The sequence below is a fragment of the Chinchilla lanigera genome, unplaced genomic scaffold, assembly GCF_000276665.1.
Source record: "Chinchilla lanigera isolate Chin_1 unplaced genomic scaffold, ChiLan1.0 scaffold00011, whole genome shotgun sequence".
NCBI lineage: Eukaryota > Metazoa > Chordata > Mammalia > Rodentia > Chinchillidae > Chinchilla > Chinchilla lanigera.
In genome coordinates, this window is record NW_004955412.1 from 26,952,622 (window position 1) to 26,970,657 (window position 18,036).

At 40.9% G+C, this 18,036-nt stretch overlaps 1 protein-coding gene across 2 annotated transcripts in view; it reads left to right on the forward strand.

Moving 5' to 3' along the window:
* The first annotated feature begins 33 nt into the window (after positions 1-33).
* Ddx25 (DEAD (Asp-Glu-Ala-Asp) box helicase 25) overlaps positions 34-18,036 on the forward strand; it is a 21,104-nt gene continuing 3,101 nt past the window's right edge. For both annotated transcript variants that reach the window (XR_260027.2, XM_005378483.2), the window contains exons 1-11: positions 34-219; positions 827-893; positions 1,155-1,199; positions 1,671-1,806; positions 3,510-3,602; positions 3,714-3,816; positions 6,086-6,200; positions 7,234-7,411; positions 13,301-13,538; positions 14,504-14,666; positions 17,614-17,802. Coding sequence is in view for 1 of the 2 variants with exons in the window: in XM_005378483.2 (XP_005378540.1) it covers positions 157-219; positions 827-893; positions 1,155-1,199; positions 1,671-1,806; positions 3,510-3,602; positions 3,714-3,816; positions 6,086-6,200; positions 7,234-7,411; positions 13,301-13,538; positions 14,504-14,666; positions 17,614-17,802 (1,390 nt within the window). In the remaining variant the exon portion in view is untranslated. The remainder of the gene's footprint in view (positions 220-826; positions 894-1,154; positions 1,200-1,670; positions 1,807-3,509; positions 3,603-3,713; positions 3,817-6,085; positions 6,201-7,233; positions 7,412-13,300; positions 13,539-14,503; positions 14,667-17,613; positions 17,803-18,036) is intronic.

An 18,036-nucleotide genomic window follows, 5' to 3' on the forward strand; every position in this document is an offset into this window, starting at 1 on the left:
TCCTCGTCTGAGCCACTGCGCCTGCGCGCCGCGCAGCGGGTGGTCGTGGGTTTAGACCTGCCCCTGGAGCAAGCCCATTGGCCACGCAGTGGGGCTGAGCCCTGCCTCGAGCCCGGCTGGAAGCACGTGCTGGGGGCGGGAGCAGCGATCGCAGCTATGGCGTCGTTACTTTGGGCTGGCGACGCAGGGGCGGCGGACGGCGAGCGGCTGAACAGCCAAGTAACCGCCACCGAGCAGGGGAGGGAAAGGGGCGGGGGCGACAACCGGGACTAGCAGAGGGAAATCTCCAGGGGAAAGGCGGGAAGCCCCTGCTCGCGTTTGAAGTGGGGTGTCAAATTGTGGAGGGGAGGTGTGGGGTGGGTTTGGAGGAGGCCACAGAAAACGACTCAGAGATAAGACCTTCAGTTTGAATGGGGCAAAATGAAGACACTTGGAAATCCAGGGAAGGAAAGCAGCTGATACGTAGTCTGATGAGTGTTGTGTAATTTTACAGTTCAGCAGGCCATCATATTTACCAACGTGCTTTTTTAGTCATCATCCTCTTGTCGGTGCCCCGGCGCCCCCACCTCATACTGCCCATATTTATACTAGAGGCCAAACAGGAGCTTCATGTGCAGAGACTACAGAAAGTCTCCGATATTAAGTAATTCATACAGGAGACCTATTCTTGAAAGGAATCCATTGATACCTAACATTGCAAAGGAAACCGTTGCTGGGGGCGGGAGGGAGGCTTCCCTGAGCTACTTCCATTTTTTGTTGTGGAGGAGCGCTGGGCAGCTTGATGGCTTGCTTCCTAATATTGGCTAAAATTTGTGTCTTTCAATAGTTTTCAAATCTCATCCACCCCCGGAAGAGGCTTCTGGGTATTAAGAGTACCACAGTCCCAAACATAGGTGAGTGTTGCTAAGGTAAAGCTGACTAGCCTCAGTTAGTTCAAAGTCATTGCTGTCATCAAGTCCCTGCCACCTGAAATATTTTTGACTACCTTAATTTAACATTTAAGACCCTCTACTACATTCCCAATCAGTTTTATCCACTCTTTGATCAGATGAGTCTGTTGGTGTGCACTGGAGAGTTGGGGAAATTGGAATAGTATACTCTACATTTCTGTTCAGCATTTGTCTACATTTGTTGTTTCTCTTCTATCCTTTTAGATGATTCTCTTAATAACCTCGAAGATGATGATGAAGATGATATAGGTAGGAGATAAATTCATTTGCACATATCCACTAGCATCCCTTTTCAGTTTATCATCACTTTTACAATGTGAATGACTAGTATCTGAGAAAACAACCTTGTTTCTATTTTGTTTATGAAGAATGAATGTCAGAAGAAGTACTGAATTAGGAGAGGACATATTTCTTAAGAGAAAGTTGAAATAGAAGATACAGGAAGTGAATTCAGAATTTCCAGCTAGAAGGAAGAATTAGATATGGTGGAGACAACGATTGCCAGTTTGAGTTTAGAGGTTGGTGTGGTTGTAGAGCATAAGAAACTAGATCTTCATGAAGGAAGAGATTCTCAGTGCTATGTTATTCTTTCTAAAACCTCCTTTTAGAAGAAAGATGAAAGCAGGTGCAGTTACTTGATATGCAACCACTGAATGATAGCAATTTATTAAATGTCCTCAGGAGACTTGATGTCCCCCTTTTTAATTTTTACTTTTCTAGTGGATTTGGCAGCTAATTCACTCTTAAACAAGTTAATCCGTCAGTCCTTAGTAGAATCCAGTCACCTAGTGGAAGTCTTGCAAAAGGATCCCAGCTCTCCACTCTACTCAGTAAAAACATTTGAAGAGCTACGGCTGTGAGTATTTTAACTCTTTTAGTATGGCAAATTACCAAAGCATAGCACAGAGTAAACTGTGAATAATAAAAAACTGTCGCAATCGCCTTTATTTTCTAATACAAAGTATTAAAATGGATGTGTACATTTTGCATGCAATTAAAATATACCTCAGAGGAAAACACTGGGATACTCTAGTTGCCCAGCAAACTGAGAACTATATTTTCTCTTTTTTGGATTATTTTGTTGTTTTGTTATTGAGACAGTCTCACTGTGTAGTCTAAGCCAGTCTCAAACTCACAGTCCTCCTGACTCAGCCTCCCAAGTGTTGGGATGACAGGCATATGCCACCACAGCAGGCAAGAAGTTTTGATAGTAAAATATTTAAGTCTTGCAGTAGAAAGGAGAATAGCTGAACTAGGTACAGCCATACTGCCATTGTGTATATCAGAATTCAGATATAGGGGCACTGATGACCCAAACATCCTCTTCCATCCCCTTTGGATAAGTTATAAGCCATTATTTTCTTAATTGTATTTTGTTTTAGATGTTATTGAAACGAGTAACTTTCCCAAGTCATTTTGAATTCCCTGGGAATTTATCAGCTGACATTAAGGAAAAGTATTTTCACAAAAAGAAAAAGTTGCAAATATGTGCTACCAAACAAGTCACTCACTGGTCCACTCACCCCAGCACTTTCCTCAGCTTTAGAAACAATTTCTGGGTCTTATAGAGCCCATATTCAGTGAGTACCTTCAGTACAAGTAATCAGATCCTTATTTCTCCTTCTCTGCAGTTTGGCCTTCATTACAAGGGTCTTAGTTTGAGGGATGCCCTGGTTCAGTAACATATGGATGTATGCACATGGTAAAAATCCAAAATCCTAATGCCCGGACATTTTCTATCTAAATGGTAGGAGAGGCCTACTTATGATTAAAAATATATTGCCAGTCATCTGCCAGTTCATCCACAAATCAGGTACATCCAAGCATGCATGTCCCTAACAGCAAAAGTGTTCCAGCCAACTTGCTTTGTCCTTGTTCTTATCTTTTTGTGTAAGATTCCAAGAAAGACACATTTTATAATACTGCCTTGGGAGGATCAGGTAACATAATAATGAGTGTCAGAGAACTGGTAAAAAATCAGCTCAATAAAATGTCTTTTCTGAAAATTGCTATTAAAAAGTTGTTCATGAAAAAAACTAAGCAGTTAAATGTCACTTTGCTGGTGTCTCCTAATGTGGAAAATATAGCTCTCCTGACAAAGCAATATTCTCCTTTGATCAGACTGATTTTTCCTTTTTTTTTTGCTCAATAGAAGTTCCAAGTTGAGGCCTTACTCTGTCCTTATAGTGTGGCTTCATAGTGTGGCTCATAATGTGGCTTCTTATCTTAATAGAGGCGTGATTATATATGAAGAGAGTTGGGGTTCAAATGATATAATTCTAAATATTGGGGCTGGGGATTTAGCTCAGTGGCTCAGCGCCTGCCTGGCAAGCGCGAGGTCATGAGTTCAGTTCCCGGTACCAGAAAAAAACAAAAAAGACCAAACAAACAAAAATTCTAAATATTACTTTTAAACTCAGTTGCAAAGTGGTTTAATTTAGAAATGGACCTTTCAGTCTTTCAAGTGCATACTGTATTTCTGAGGCTACTGGCCGTTGGTGTTTGACTTTATGTGTTTGATCATACATATTTTTTATTTTCTTTCTCTTTTTTTGACAGAAAGGAAGAAATACTAAAAGGGATCTATGCAATGGGATTTAACAGGCCATCCAAAATCCAAGAGATGGCTCTTCCTATGATGCTGGCACATCCGTGAGTTGCAAGGGTAGTGGTATTCCAACTTGGTTACCCTTATGCACTCATTCCAGTTATGCCCAAGCTTTTGTATTCAGTTTATGCCCAGTGGCCTCCTCTTTTCTACAGACCCCAGAACCTCATAGCACAGAGCCAGTCTGGAACGGGGAAAACAGCTGCCTTTGTTTTGGCAATGCTTAGCAGAGTGAATCCCTTGGACTTGTTCCCACAGGTAAGGAAGGGCTGTGAGAGGTGGGGATCTTTGTAATGCCAATGATGTTTCAGTAATAGTTGATATTACTGCAAGTATATGTTTAAAACTGAAAAGTATATGGTTACTGCAATGCCATAATGATGTGTAGAATAAACATTCTTTCATAAACTCATAGAGTACTCGGCAGCAGTATGGGACAGTGACGGAGAACACAGGCTTTCAATCCTGGCATCTCCACTGACCTGCTAGCTAAATGTCTCAGACAAGTTAATAAATCTCCTTCCTTGTCTGTCAAAAGAGCATCTGCAAAGGCATGGATCTTAGTTCACCCTTGAATCCTAACACACAGCACAGGGTCTAGGCTATAGAGAACACTCATTAAATATTGAACAGACAAATGAATAAACGAACACATGAACACTTTTGTCATAGGGTCATCATGTGGATTCAGTGACACAACGTACATTTTAAGCACAGTGCTTGGCATAAAGTAAGCCTGCAGTAATGATGCCTCTTTAGTTGCAGAGCCAGAAGATCCTGCAGTCCACCACTGACTTAGCTGAGAAGGCACTGCCACTTGGGGAGAGAAGTATCAATCTCAGTGTTACTAATTAAGGACACCCAGTTCATCATTCTCCTAGCCTAGTTCCCACTCACAAAAAGTATCCAGTAGTCTTTCCTTCTTTCTTCAAAGGCACTCATTGGCTCCCTTGACAAGCTGAGTTCCCATGTGCATTAAATGCAGTGGGGAACACAGGGGCTGTCTCAGCAATGTAAGCTATAGATGTAAATGACTAACACCAGCCATTGGAAGCCTTATACATTTTAAGTAAGGTCTGTAATATTTGTTCGAGGTTTGATATTAGTCAGAATTATTTGGGATAGTTTGTGCTTGAGCACATGTCAAGAAATATGTGTAGGGACTACTTTGCAGTACTTTGGCTCTATTTCCTTCTCTACCAAAGATACCTAATTGAAGCACACAAATGCATTAGACATCACTAGGTTTTCCGTCACAGTATCTTCATTCATTAACAAATGCCACGTTTATGGGAGACAGAATAACAAACGAAAGAGTTTGGTGGAACATATGCACACGTGTATTACAGAGATGGATTAGTGTTCTGAACATAGGCGAACTCTTAAAGGCAAGGCAGGAGGTGATGGGAATCAGGCACAAACTGTGATGTGTTTTACTTCCCTGTCTGTTGGTTCCCAGCCTCCCTGAATTCTCTTCTACCCTGACCAAAGAGAGTGACCAGCAGCTTGTATTTCTAAATAACCTTTCATAGAGGAATACATAAAAGATAGTTTTTTCTCCGTTCTACATCCCCTTGCCTCCTCATAGTCAAAATTTACCTCAAATCTATCAACTGTTAAATTGTGTTCAATTTAAAATATTTTACTTATATGCTTAGCATCTTTTGCCATTAGAGAAATGCAAATCAAAACAACACTGAGATTCCACGTTACTCTTGTAAGAATGGTTAATCATAATCAGGGATTCAGAAACAGTAAATGCTTACAAGGCTGTGAGGGGAAGGGAGCTCTTCTGCATTGTTGGTGTGAATGTAAACTAGTATAACCACTTTGGAAATCAGAGTGAAGATTCCTCAAAAAAGTAAAAATAGAAATTCCATTTGACCCAGCTCTCTTGAAGATCTCTTTTCTGGATATCTTCCAGAAAGAGCTAAAGTCATCATACTACAGTGACACACACATACCCATGTTTGTAACAGCACAATTCACAATAGCAAAGTCATGGAAAGGGCCTATATGCCCATCAACACATGAATGAATAAACAAAATATGATGTATTTACATGCAGTGGAGTACTACTGAGCCATAAAAAATAAATTTGAATCATTTGTAGGAAAATGGATGGATCTTTACATTGTAATACTAAGCAAAATAAGTCAGATACAGAAAGCTAAGAATCAGGTAGTTTTTCTAATATAAGAAACCAAAAATGAAGAGCAAAATAAAAGAGCCCTATTAGAAAATGGAGGTAGACTCTGTAGAGGTGGGACAGGGATCTGGGGAAGGAAGGGGACAGCATGGTGGAATAAAAATGACCAAGATGTGACATGTGTTTATATCAATCCCCCAAGATGAATGTAATCAGTATGTATCACAAACATATACTGATAAAAACAAAATAAATAAAATTTCACTTAACTGAAACCTCCAGTGTCATTTCTGCACCTCTCTGTATACAGATTTTAATTGCATTTCAGATTTGAACAACGGCTTATGTGAATCATCCTTCTCTCTTCCCCTTGCACAGTGCCTCTGTCTGGCTCCTACCTATGAACTGGCTCTGCAGACTGGCCGTGTGGTGGAACAGATGGGAAAATTCTGTATGAATATTGAAGTGATGTATGCCATTCGAGGAAATCACAGTATGTACCAGGAAGCCAGTCCTGGCTGATTTTTCAAACTCCTGGCTTCACCACTAACAAAGATGTTATAACTTTACTGTCTTCTCATCTCTAATACAGGGAAAATAATGGCACTTGTATTATTAAGTTGTTACTAGAATTAAATGAGATGATATAATGTGTCAGTGAATAACACCTGGAAAATATTAAGGGCACAGTAAATGTTAGCTACATCATTGCCATAACCTTCAAGTAGATAACTCTATATTCTTTGAGACTCCATTATGCAGGACAACTAATTTTTAGACATTTTCATTAAAATATGACATGCTTATCATGAAAAAAAAAGATAGATTAAAGGTAGAAGTCAAAGTTATTCTTCTTGCCCTCCCAAAATCTATCCTTGTTGTTAACAGGCAGATATCTTCTTTTTGCTTTTTTTTAAGGTCATACAAATGCACATGCATGTATTTGTTTCACTGTTTACAGAAATGAGAGCATTGTTTTCACACTGTTCATTCTTTTGACTAGCTGCACAGTGCCCTATAATTTATTCAGTGTAACAGTGTAACCTATTGATGGACATTTTTCTTGTTTTTCATTTTGAGAAGTTTCCTAGTTTTTGCATAGCTATACCACTTTCACTGTAAGACAGTGGAATTGCTACAGTGTGAGTTTTTCTTTTTCTTTCTTTCTTTCTTTTTTTTGAGATAGGATCCTCTGTGTTGCCCAGGCTGGTCTCGAACTTGGGTACTCAAATAATCCTGCTGCTTCAGCTTCCTGAGTAACTGAGACAGCTTGGTTTTTTAAATGGCCAAAGGGAGATGAATCAAATATGCAAGAATATTATAAATATGAACCTAGAAACTCAGGAACTTACCCTAAAACTCCGTAAAATCAAAACCCTCTGTGGCCCTCAAGGTTTTGCAGTTGGATAATCATCATGAACTTTGCTTTTGCTGCTGAGCTGTGTTGCATGGCCCGGAGCTGTGGCCTGTTGTGTTAAAGTGAAACTGTTTGTGTCTGAAGGACACTCCAAACCTTTTCTCCCTAGTTCCCAGAGGCACTGAAATCACCAAACAGATTGTAATTGGCACTCCTGGGACCGTCCTCGATTGGTGTTTCAAACGAAAATTGGTTGATTTGACTAAGATTCGTGTATTTGTGCTGGATGAAGCAGATGTGATGATGGATACCCAGGGGTTCTCGGATCAGAGTATTCGTATTCAAAGGTAATCTTCAAGTTCATCCTTTCTCCCTGGATCTTCTGTCCACATGAGAATTTCATTTGTCTGCTGCTCCTAATTATTTTTCATTGCTTAACTCCTCACCACTCTCCCGTCTATTTTAGGTCTTGCATTTCCTGGGTCTTTTTTCTTCAGTTACTTCTTCAATATGCTGGAGTATGCTTTCTAGTGTCTTTTTAAAAAAGAAGGTGTAAGAGGTTCATATTTTAGCCCTTATGTGTCTGAAAATGTTTTTAGTACCCCTGTGGGTTTGATATTTTGATTGATAGGATGGGAATCTAATGTTGGAAAATCATTCTCCCTCCAAATTCAGATGCAATATTGAAAATAGAAAGGTTTTTAAAGTAGCTTTAATTAATATCCTCAGCTTCCTATGTTGTTGCCCATCCTGATCTCCAAGCTTTTGTATGTGACTTGCTTTGGCTTGGTTTGCTTTGCTTTGGTTTTTTTTTTTTTTTTTCTCCCTCTCTCTAGAATTTTTTGGAATCTTCTGTCTCTGCAGTATTGTGAAATTTCTCAGTGACAGGCTTTCGTTCATTCCTTATCCTAGACATGTAGTGTGCCCTTTCATTTGCAGAATTTGTACCTACCAGTCTGAGAAATTTTCTTTGGTTGCTTTGTTTTTACCTAGAGTGACCATATTTGTTGGAGAGCTAATGCAGTACACAATCATGACACATAAGATGTACAACATGACATTTTGAGATACACACACATTGTAAAATGAGTACAGTCCTGCTAATTAACACACATTACTTCACATAGTTACTGCTGGGGGTGGGTAAGAATATTTAGGCTCTTTTAGACTTGTTAGAATGTTTGTAGCTCTCTAGAAATGGCCATCTACTCTGTCTACAGGTTCTTTGGGGTAGACCAGTTGTCATTCAGATCTCTTGTATCCATAAATTCATCAGATAGACTGTTCATGTCTAAAATGCCCACAAGTGTTAAACCCTCTAAAGCACATTAAGCATTATCCTAAGTTAAACTCTTTATCATGGAAAATGGTTATAAAGCACAGAGATGCTTTAACCTTTGAAATTAAGGATTGATGCCAAGTAAATTACACTTCTGGTAAACAGGTAAGAAAGTCCTGTTTAATTTGTCTGCCCTTTTCTGGTGACATTTTTTGAGTTCTGCAGCAGTCTTAATTCTTTAAAATACACGAGTACTTTTCTTGCCACATGAGTTTTGTCGCTCCCTCTGCACAATTCCAGATGGCTCAGGCCAGTCCGTCCCCTCTCCTTTTCTCTCAGCTCCTGAGGTCCCCTTCATTTGTCTTCACACAGTTGAGAAGAACAGCATGTCATTTCTATTTCACCGCAGTCCTTTTCTCTCTTCTCATCTTTAGTTTATTCTCAATTGAAAAAGAGATTCTTTTTCATCCTACACTTCGAAAATATGATGCTACAGCAGACCAGTACTGTCAATCTTTTCAGTGATTATCATCTTATAGACACATGTCTAAGGAGCTACCTCCAGTTCTATATATTTAAAAGCTTACTGGGGGCCGGGGATATAGCTCAGCGGCAAAGCGCCTGCCTGGCAAGAGCAAGGTCCTGTGTTCAATTCCCAGTATCAAATAAAATAAAATAAAATAATTTGGGGGGCTGGGATTTAGCTCAGTGGCAAAGCGCCTGCCTGGCAAGCGCAAGGTTGTGAGTTCGATTGCTGGTACCAGAAGAAAAGACAAAAAAAAACCAACAAAACAAAGAAAAAATGCTGTGTACCAAGTGTACAGGACATTTAGCTGGTAAGACCTCTGATGAATTTGACTGAACCGAATGTGTCGAAATTTACATTTACACTGTCTACTTCATATACAGATGGTTGAGTAAAGGTTAGTGTTATTTGGATAAGCTATGAGCAGTCTTTTGTTTTATATTTTCTGTGCTTTATTAAAACTTTATAGAAGTCAAAATGTTTTGAAACTTTATTTTTTAAATCAAAATATCTTAAGAGCTGGGAGGGATTTTTTTCCATCTCTGTGATTTGACACAGCACTTAATACACTGTCAAAAGCATGGTGATTGGTAAGACCTGATGGAATCAGGTCTACACTAAAGGTGAGACATCTGTTGTCAGCATCTCCCCATTTGTTCACCCTTAGGACATTTTACTCAGCTTGTCTAAACCAGGAAGTGGAAATCAGTTTCATAGAGATGTCAGGGCAACAGTACAATACTGCATGCTCGTTTGGGTGAGATGGCCAAGCTAATTCAGGGTCTATTGCTGTCCCCTGGGCACTGGTGTCTTTTGTGGAGGGAAATTGCAAAGCATTGCCAGTCTGAGCGATGCTTTTCACATTCCCTTGTCCACCCTGCCCAGTTTCAAGTTCTTTCCTTCAAATAGTGCTTTATGCTCTGTTTTCATTATTTACCTTTAGTCTGGTTGTGTTTTTCCTTTTGTCATTAAAATAACACACTTAGCTTTCTTTTCCTCTGTCTGGATCATACTGGTGTTCTCTGATTATTTCATTTCCATAGCTCCTTTACATTATTATGGTTACAATATCCACTATTATCCCTCTGAGGATATTTAACTATAGTGTAATTTTTTCTGTTTTCAGTATTGTCTCTCAGTTATCCGGGTTTCCTGTTGTTTGTTTGCCACATCTCTGTCCTTCACAGCAGATCTTTCCCCTTCATATCTGCTCATCCCTGACTAGCCCTGCATAGCCTAAGATAGAGGACTAAAATTCTCTTTGACAGATCTGTGTACTTGGCTGAGGTTTGTAACTTTAGGATGAGTGATTTGTCATCTGGAAGGTGTTTTGGTCTCCGATCTTCCTGGGAAATAGCCTGTTGGCCCTGACCTCCTGGAAACAGCCTAAGGGAACTAGCTGAGAAGATCCTACCATTCAGTATGCATATTTTCACTTGATCTCCTCTTTTCCCCTGAGGCTGGTATTCTTATGTCTAGGATTTTTGCACCAAATCCAACTGCCCTCATTTATATTTTTAGCCAGCCTTCTTATTTAAATTAACTTTGGCCACAGATCAAGCGAGATTCCCTTCTTGGCATCCTCTTACCAACATGTGTATGTTTACGTATTTATAATAGCCAGTAAAAGATTCAGAACTCTAGGAAAGATTTAATAGTCGAAAAGAAAATCTCTTGTATTTTTTTACTCAAGAGAATGGTAAGAAATAATTAGAGCATTTATGTTGGTTGGTAAGTCTTCCATTATTTAGTTTTCCTTTTTTTTGCTTAAAAAATATTAAATAAGTGATTCTAGTGAAATATGAAACCACATGTATAATTTAAATTTTTTTTTCCTGGTACCGGGATTTGAACTCACGACCTTGTGCTTGCCAGGCAGAAACTGTGCCACTGAGTAAATCCCCAGCCCCTTAATTTAAAATTTTTAATAGCCACTTTAAAAAGAAATGGGTAAAATTATATTTTATAAGTTATCAAAAATTATTTCAATAACTAATCAATAGAAAAAATGAGATATTTTACATTCTTTTTTTCGTAGTAAACCTTCAAATCAAATGTATTACTAAAAACAGTGATTTTCTTTCCCTATGTTAATTTGTATAAATTCTCACTTTGAAATGTCCAGACCTTGGGACACCAGTCCTGTGTCCTTCTCTAGATAAAGGAGTGGGACACAGCACGTGGCCCGCAGGCCCCAGATGGACATTCAGGATCTGCCCAGTGTTTTGAACATTTTCAGTCCTCTCCACCGAGTTCTCTGACTCAAGTTTGTAGGTCCCAGACCTCTCAGTAGTCTGGAGGGAAAGCTGGTTGCCATTTCACCAACACTGCACTTGGTGGCACTCGTTTCCTAGCTGCATTCACTTTCTCACACTCCTTTCACATTGAAAAGTACCGTCCACCAGTTTTCTTGTTCTCCGTGTTTTCTGTGGGTTAATACCTCTTCAAAACCATATCAGCATGATGGTAGAACGTGTAGACAATCTAACTATAGTTGACCAGAAGTCTATCATGTTGTGATTTTAAAAAGTTCCGTGGATGATCCAGGTGCCAGCCTTACAAGTCATGTTTTGGAATTATTAGACCATGTGATCTCTCTGACTCCCCATTAGCACTAACTCTTTATTCTTCCAGGTATTCTGACCTTGTCTCAAAAGGCGAGATTTCTCTCTGACCTATTTTGTTTGTTTTTTAAAGTAGTGGTACTTTTTGATTCCACATGTGAGTGAGCTCATGCAGTACTTGTCTTTCTGTGTGTGGCTTATTTCACAAAGCATAATGATCTCAGGTGCTATCTGTGTCTCAGCAAATGACAGGATTTATTCCTTCTTTACTCTTTTTATGGCTGAATACTATTCCCTTATGTACACATACCACATTTTCTTTATCCATTCATCAGTTGGTAGATACTTTGGTGGTTTCCTTTTGTTATTATTATTAGTAATAGTAGTATTGCTATAGTATATAGCTCTGCAATGAAGAAGGGACATCTTTAGCAACCATCATACTGCTGTCAGCTTTTGTGATATCAGCATTTTTAGTGTAGCCATTATGGAAAACAATATAGTTTTACATACACACCACCTAGTAGTGAGATTACTAAAACATGATAATTCTGTTTTTAATATTTTGAGGAGCCCCTATACTGTTTTCCATAATAGCTGCACTAAAAATATTGATATCACAAAAGCTGACAGTAGTATGATGGATACTAAAGGCTGGGGAGGGCTGGGCAGGAAAATTTAATTAATGAATTATAGGTATCTGAGTCGGTGTATTTAAGTTCCAGGTAGAAGGGAACAAGAAGTTCGGGAGTGCTGTTACATGTGGGGTGACAGTAAAATATATTTCAAAGGGCTAGAAAAAAGATTTTGAAAGTTTTCACCACAAAGAAATAGTAAGAGCTTAAGGACATAGATACGTTTAATCTGATGAGTTTCTTTTTTGAGACAGGATCTCACTATATAGTTCTGGCTGGCCTCCAACCCTACCCTATCACCTCCGCTTCCTGAGTGCTGGGGTCACAGATGTGTGCCACCACACCCAGCTTAGTCTGATTTAAACATTACGTAACACGTAGGTGTATTAAAACATCACATAGTACCCCATTAATTTTTATATCTTTATGTGTCAGTTAAAATGAAATTAATTTTTAAAGGCTGGCATAAAATGTATACATAGGGTTACATAAATCTTAAGCATATTTCTGAGTGAACTCTCACTAGAGACCATGGCTGTTAGCAGTTCAGGTCAAGGAACAGAACTTCATTTACCGGTACCGAAGAAGTCTCCCAGAGCCCCCTTCCTAGCACTAGTCCTTCTCTCTCCCTGGGGATTCACCTCTCTTCTGATCATTAACTCCATGGATTCATTTCTCCTATCTTTGAACTTTATGTGAACTATCCTCATATGGGAATGCAGGATTTTCCCAGTGTTTTTAACATTTTCAGTCTTCTCAGCCTAATTCTCTGACTGCACGTATTATGGGCTCAGTGTACATTTAAATTACTACACTTTCTCCTTTTGCTCCCCTCTCACGGCATCTCTTCATCCCAAATAGTCAGTTGTAGCTGTTCTTCTTTCCCTCCCACAATGTGTAATGTCTCCAGTCAAATGTCTTACCTCTGTGTAAGACTGTCACCACACAGCGCAGGAAATTGGCATGAGAAATCTCAGACCCTCCAGAGGCTATACCTAAACTCTGCTCCAAGTTCCGCCTTCCATGTATGTATTTCTCCAAGTTTTTGATGACAGAGAGAGGCAGGATGCTTGGCCCTGTGGAATCGTAGCTCTGTGTGGAATCGTCATCACAGGTGGCACCTCCCACTCTGCAGGTGTACGTGGAACGGCTGCCAGTAGGAGCCTGCAGTACTTAGGGGACCGGGGCAGCCAGGCAGCTGGATGATGGCCACCTTCCCTTCTCTGTTACAGAGCTTTGCCCTCCGAATGCCAGATGCTTCTCTTTTCAGCAACCTTTGAAGACTCTGTTTTGCAGTTTGCTGAGCGAATCATTCCTGACCCAAATGTTATCAAGTTACGAAAAGAGGAGCTGACCCTGAACAACATCCGACAGTATTATGTATTGTGTGACAACAAAAATGACAAGTATCAAGCTCTGTGCAACATTTATGGTGGCATCACCATTGGCCAGGCCATCATCTTCTGCCAGGTAAACTTGCTAGATGTCTTCCTCATGCCCAGATTGCCCAACAGGGAGAGGTTGGGAGACAGTAATACTAATAAGTGCCAGGTAACCGAGCGCCAGGTCCAGCACTTGTTAGTTGAATTCTCAAAGGAGCTGTGACTAGAAATGATCTGTATTTTATGGGTGAAACTTAGAAAAGTTCAGATCTTCAATATGATGCTGCCCAGAGGTCCTTCTTATTAAAGGGAAGTGCTTGTAACACTTCCCACTGAGGTTAATATTTATAGTTTTTACATGTACCCTTTATCAGATTAAGAACACTGCATACTCTTAGTGTCTCCTGATGTTTATTTTCATGTTTATCATTTGCTGACATTTCCCGTGCTCATGTGTTTTATTTTCTCACCCACCACATGCACATGCCAGGCTCCCTGAGCAGGGTCTCATCTGCCTCATTCACTTCCTTATCTGCTGCACTAGACTAGCACCTTCCGGGAGCGTGGATAGCACTGAGAATATATTTGTAGAATCAAAGAAAGCTCAGCTCTGCCACGGGCCGGCCATCATAACTTTGGGCAAGTTACTGAATATTTTTTAGCTTTGAAATTTTTTTTCGATTTTAAAGTGTTTTGAATGAGATTAGGGAGCTACCTCATTAAAATGTTGTGAAAGCACATTCCAGGCACATACAAAACCCTCTTGGAGTGTGTGGCCTTTACATTATTACAGTATATATCATTTTGTCATCAGAATACCAGGAAAGCGAGGCATTTCCGGGATGAGAAAACCAAAGCTCTGGTTAGGAGGATGTGACCCTCAGAAGCACAGGCAGCAGGAGAATCCAAGCCATGTTCTAAGGTCCCTAAAGGACTGAGGTGCCGTGGAGCCAGAACTCCTCTGCCCCCATGTCCTTCCCATCCCTGAGCGTGACAAACTCAGTTGTTCTGCTGTAACCAGGGGTGCTGTGGTGGGTTTTGTTTTTCACCTAGACACGTCGAAATGCCAAGTGGTTGACTGTGGAGATGATGCAGGACGGCCACCAGGTCTCTCTGTTAAGTGGGGAGCTGACCGTGGAGCAGCGAGCTTCCATCATTCAGAGGTTTCGAGATGGGAAAGAGAAGGTTCTGATAACAACCAATGTTTGTGCTCGAGGTGTGTGTGTTTAAAGTCAGGTATGGAGTATAACTTACAATGATGCTAGTCATTCTTTAAGTGTACAGTTTGGTGAGTTCAGACCAGCATATATAGTCACATAATCATTGCTAATCAAAATATAGAACATTTGAGGCAAGCACGGTAGCTCATGCCTGTAATCCCAGCACTTAGGAGGCTGAAGCAGGAGGATCTTTGCAAGTTCGAGACCAGACTGGGCTACAAAGTGAGCTCAAGGCCAGCCTGAACTGCATAGCAAGATCCTGTCTCAAAAAGACCAAAAAAAGAAGTGTATATATAAAACATGGTCATCTCCCCAGCTTCCCCCATGTTCCTTTGTAGTCAGGCTCCTCCTGTCACATGGCCCTTTCAACAGCTGATCAGATGTCAGATTTCTGTCCATCAGTTTCATCTCTCTAGCTTGCAGTGTAAATTAAGTCATTTGTTGCAGAGCCTTTGTGTCCGACTGTCACCTACAGCACACCTTTGAGTTCCATCAGTGTTGTAACATGTAGCGATAGTTCCTTTTTTTAAATTGCTAGTAGTTTTCCACTGATGGTTCATTCATTCACCGGTTGGACATTTGGATTGTTTCCAGTTTGGGGCTATTCTGAATACAGCTGTAACGAAAACTCATGTGTAGGTCTTTATGTAGACATGTGTTTTCATTTCTCTTGGGTAAATACCTAGGAGTGGGATTGCCAGGTCATGTGGTAAGTATATGTTTAGCTTTATAAGAAGCCGCCAAACTTTTCCACAGTGTGGCTTACCATTTGTACTAGTGTGGGAGAATCGCAGTACTGATTGGAACCATCCTAGAAACTATATAGTGATATCCCATTGTGGTTTTAATTTGTATTTCTCGAATAACTAATGATGTTGAGTGTCTCTGATGTGTGTTTAGTTGTAAAGCTGTTGACTACTAGGGGAAAAATTGTTCCCTCAAGAGAACAGCCCTCCTCAGCCCTCCTGTGTCCTCACTGAGACCCCATATTTGAGCTATGTTTCCTAGTTCATTCTGAGGTCAGCAAATAGAACTGATAGCCTGCTCTGTTCATAGTGAGTGCTAAGCTCTACCTTTGAGGAATACACCCTGAAAAAGGATAAGATCCCAGCTGCTCAGAAGCTCACCATTTAATCTCTCTCCTCTCTAGACAGGCTGTATCCAATAGAACTTTCTGCAGTGATGACTGGCTTTATCCTATAGAACTTTCCATGCTGTTGAGTTGGTATCTACTAGTCATATACAGCCTTTGAGCCATTGAACTATGACTAGCATAACTGGGAAACTGAATTTTTAATTTTAATAGCCACATAGGGCTAACAGTTGCTATAGTGGACAGCAGAAGTCCAGGGCCTAGAGCATGAGTGTCCAACTTTTTGGCTTACCTGGGCAGCATTGAGTAAAGAGGAATTGTCTTGGGTCACATATATAATATTAAAAAATTTAAAATAAAATATATAATATAGTTAATGTATATATACAAAACTTCCTTGTCATGTTTGAACTTCTTATTGTATTACATAATAAAAGTGCAAGTTTACTAATTAAATAAGGAGGCTTGTATGTCCGCTTGGCAACAGTCGTCGCCTGTCTTCACAGGGACACCCGCATACGTAAGTTAAAGCACTGTTATCGGCAGTCGCTATGTTTTACTTGCCAGCTCACACAACACGTGTAACATCCGATACACGCAGGCCTCAGTTCAACTGCGATGATGGACATAGAAAGTGAACTTAGCCCTGCACTGCACCTTCCCCTGCAGTGTTCTCTTGTCACCCGTGTAGTCCATAGTCAAGCAGCACTCAGCTAAGTCATGAAAAATATCACTGAAAATCATATGATACTGTTGCAAGTTATGATCTTGAGGGGCTACATTACCGGCCATCCAGGTCCCTAGGCTGGACACACTAGCCCTAGACAGAAGGGCACAGTGAGCTCTTGGATGGAGGCCAGTACAGAGAGGACCAGAGTCGTGACCCAAGCACCTTGTTAGTTGGAAGGCAGAAGGCCCCCAGGGTCACGAAGTCTTCCTAGGTAACCTTAGAATTGAAAGGTGTTGAAGGAAGGGTAGCAACGAGACACACTAGATAGTAACCTGGATGGTTAAACTCAGAAAGAGTGGCGATGCCAGTCACTGGCAAGGAGGCACAGCAGCTGCGACTCTCACACACTGATGACTGGCATGCAAAATGGCACAGCCACTGTGGAAGTTTTCCAGTTTCAGGCTGGAAGTTTCCAGGCTAAATAAACAACACTTGATGAATGAGTTGGGAGAGAATTTACAGTGCGCTTGGGAAGTGGCTGGACCTTGTGACTGGTGTGTTGTATTGGTGAGGTAGGAGAGAAAGAAGTGAGACTTTAGGTGGCTTGAGGCCTTGACTGGCTTGTACTTTATGCTGTCTGACTTCGGTAGTAGTTTCTGAGCACAAGTTCTGAAACCCCGCTGTGGTGGCCATCATGGGAAAGATTAGAAAAGTGGGAGAAGAGGTGGGAAACCAGTCTGCAAGTTTTCCTAATAGTTGAAGCAAGCGATTAAAACGATCCGAGAAGAACAGTAGCCAGGGAGTGGAGCAGAGTTGTGGTCCAGTGAGAAGTAAAGGGTTGGAGGTTAAGGGCCTTGCTGGGTAGTTTATACAGCAGAGGCAGAGAGAGAGGGCTGCCTGTGGGGCAGGTGAGAGCACATCCCCACATGCAGATACACACCCCTGTCTGCACATGTGCTTTGTACAGACCGGTGTTTACACTCATGTAGAGTCAGCCTCTATTCACACTTAGACATCACAGCATGAAAGCTAACAGCTGGCTGAAATACTTGTTTCAATTATGTAAAGCCAGGGTGATTTCCAAATTGTCTCTGTTCATGAGAAGTCCTTCAGCACACGTGGTTCTTGAGTGGCTATGTCCTAAAGAAAATATCACAACCCTACCTCTTTCCTTTACTAGGGATTGATGTGAAGCAGGTCACAATTGTTGTGAACTTTGATCTCCCAATAAACCAAACACATGAGCCTGACTATGAGACCTACCTCCACCGGATTGGGCGGACGGGCCGCTTTGGGAAGAAAGGCCTGGCCTTCAACATGATTGAAGTGGATAAGCTGCCCCTGCTTATGCAAATCCAGGACCATTTTAGTAAGTAGCTCTGCTTTCTCAGTAGGAGCCCAGTGAGCAGTGCCACGGGGTGTGAGTCCAGAGGCTTAGGGGGGTGTGGAGGCACAAGCCATGGGGCAGAAGGCTTCTCATCCATAGGACCAGACTCCTAACATGAAACCTGAGCAAATCATTCTTACAAGATAGTTAAAGAACAACTTAGGGGCTGGGGATTTAGCTCAGCGGCAAAAGCGCCTGCCTGGCAAGCGCAAGGTC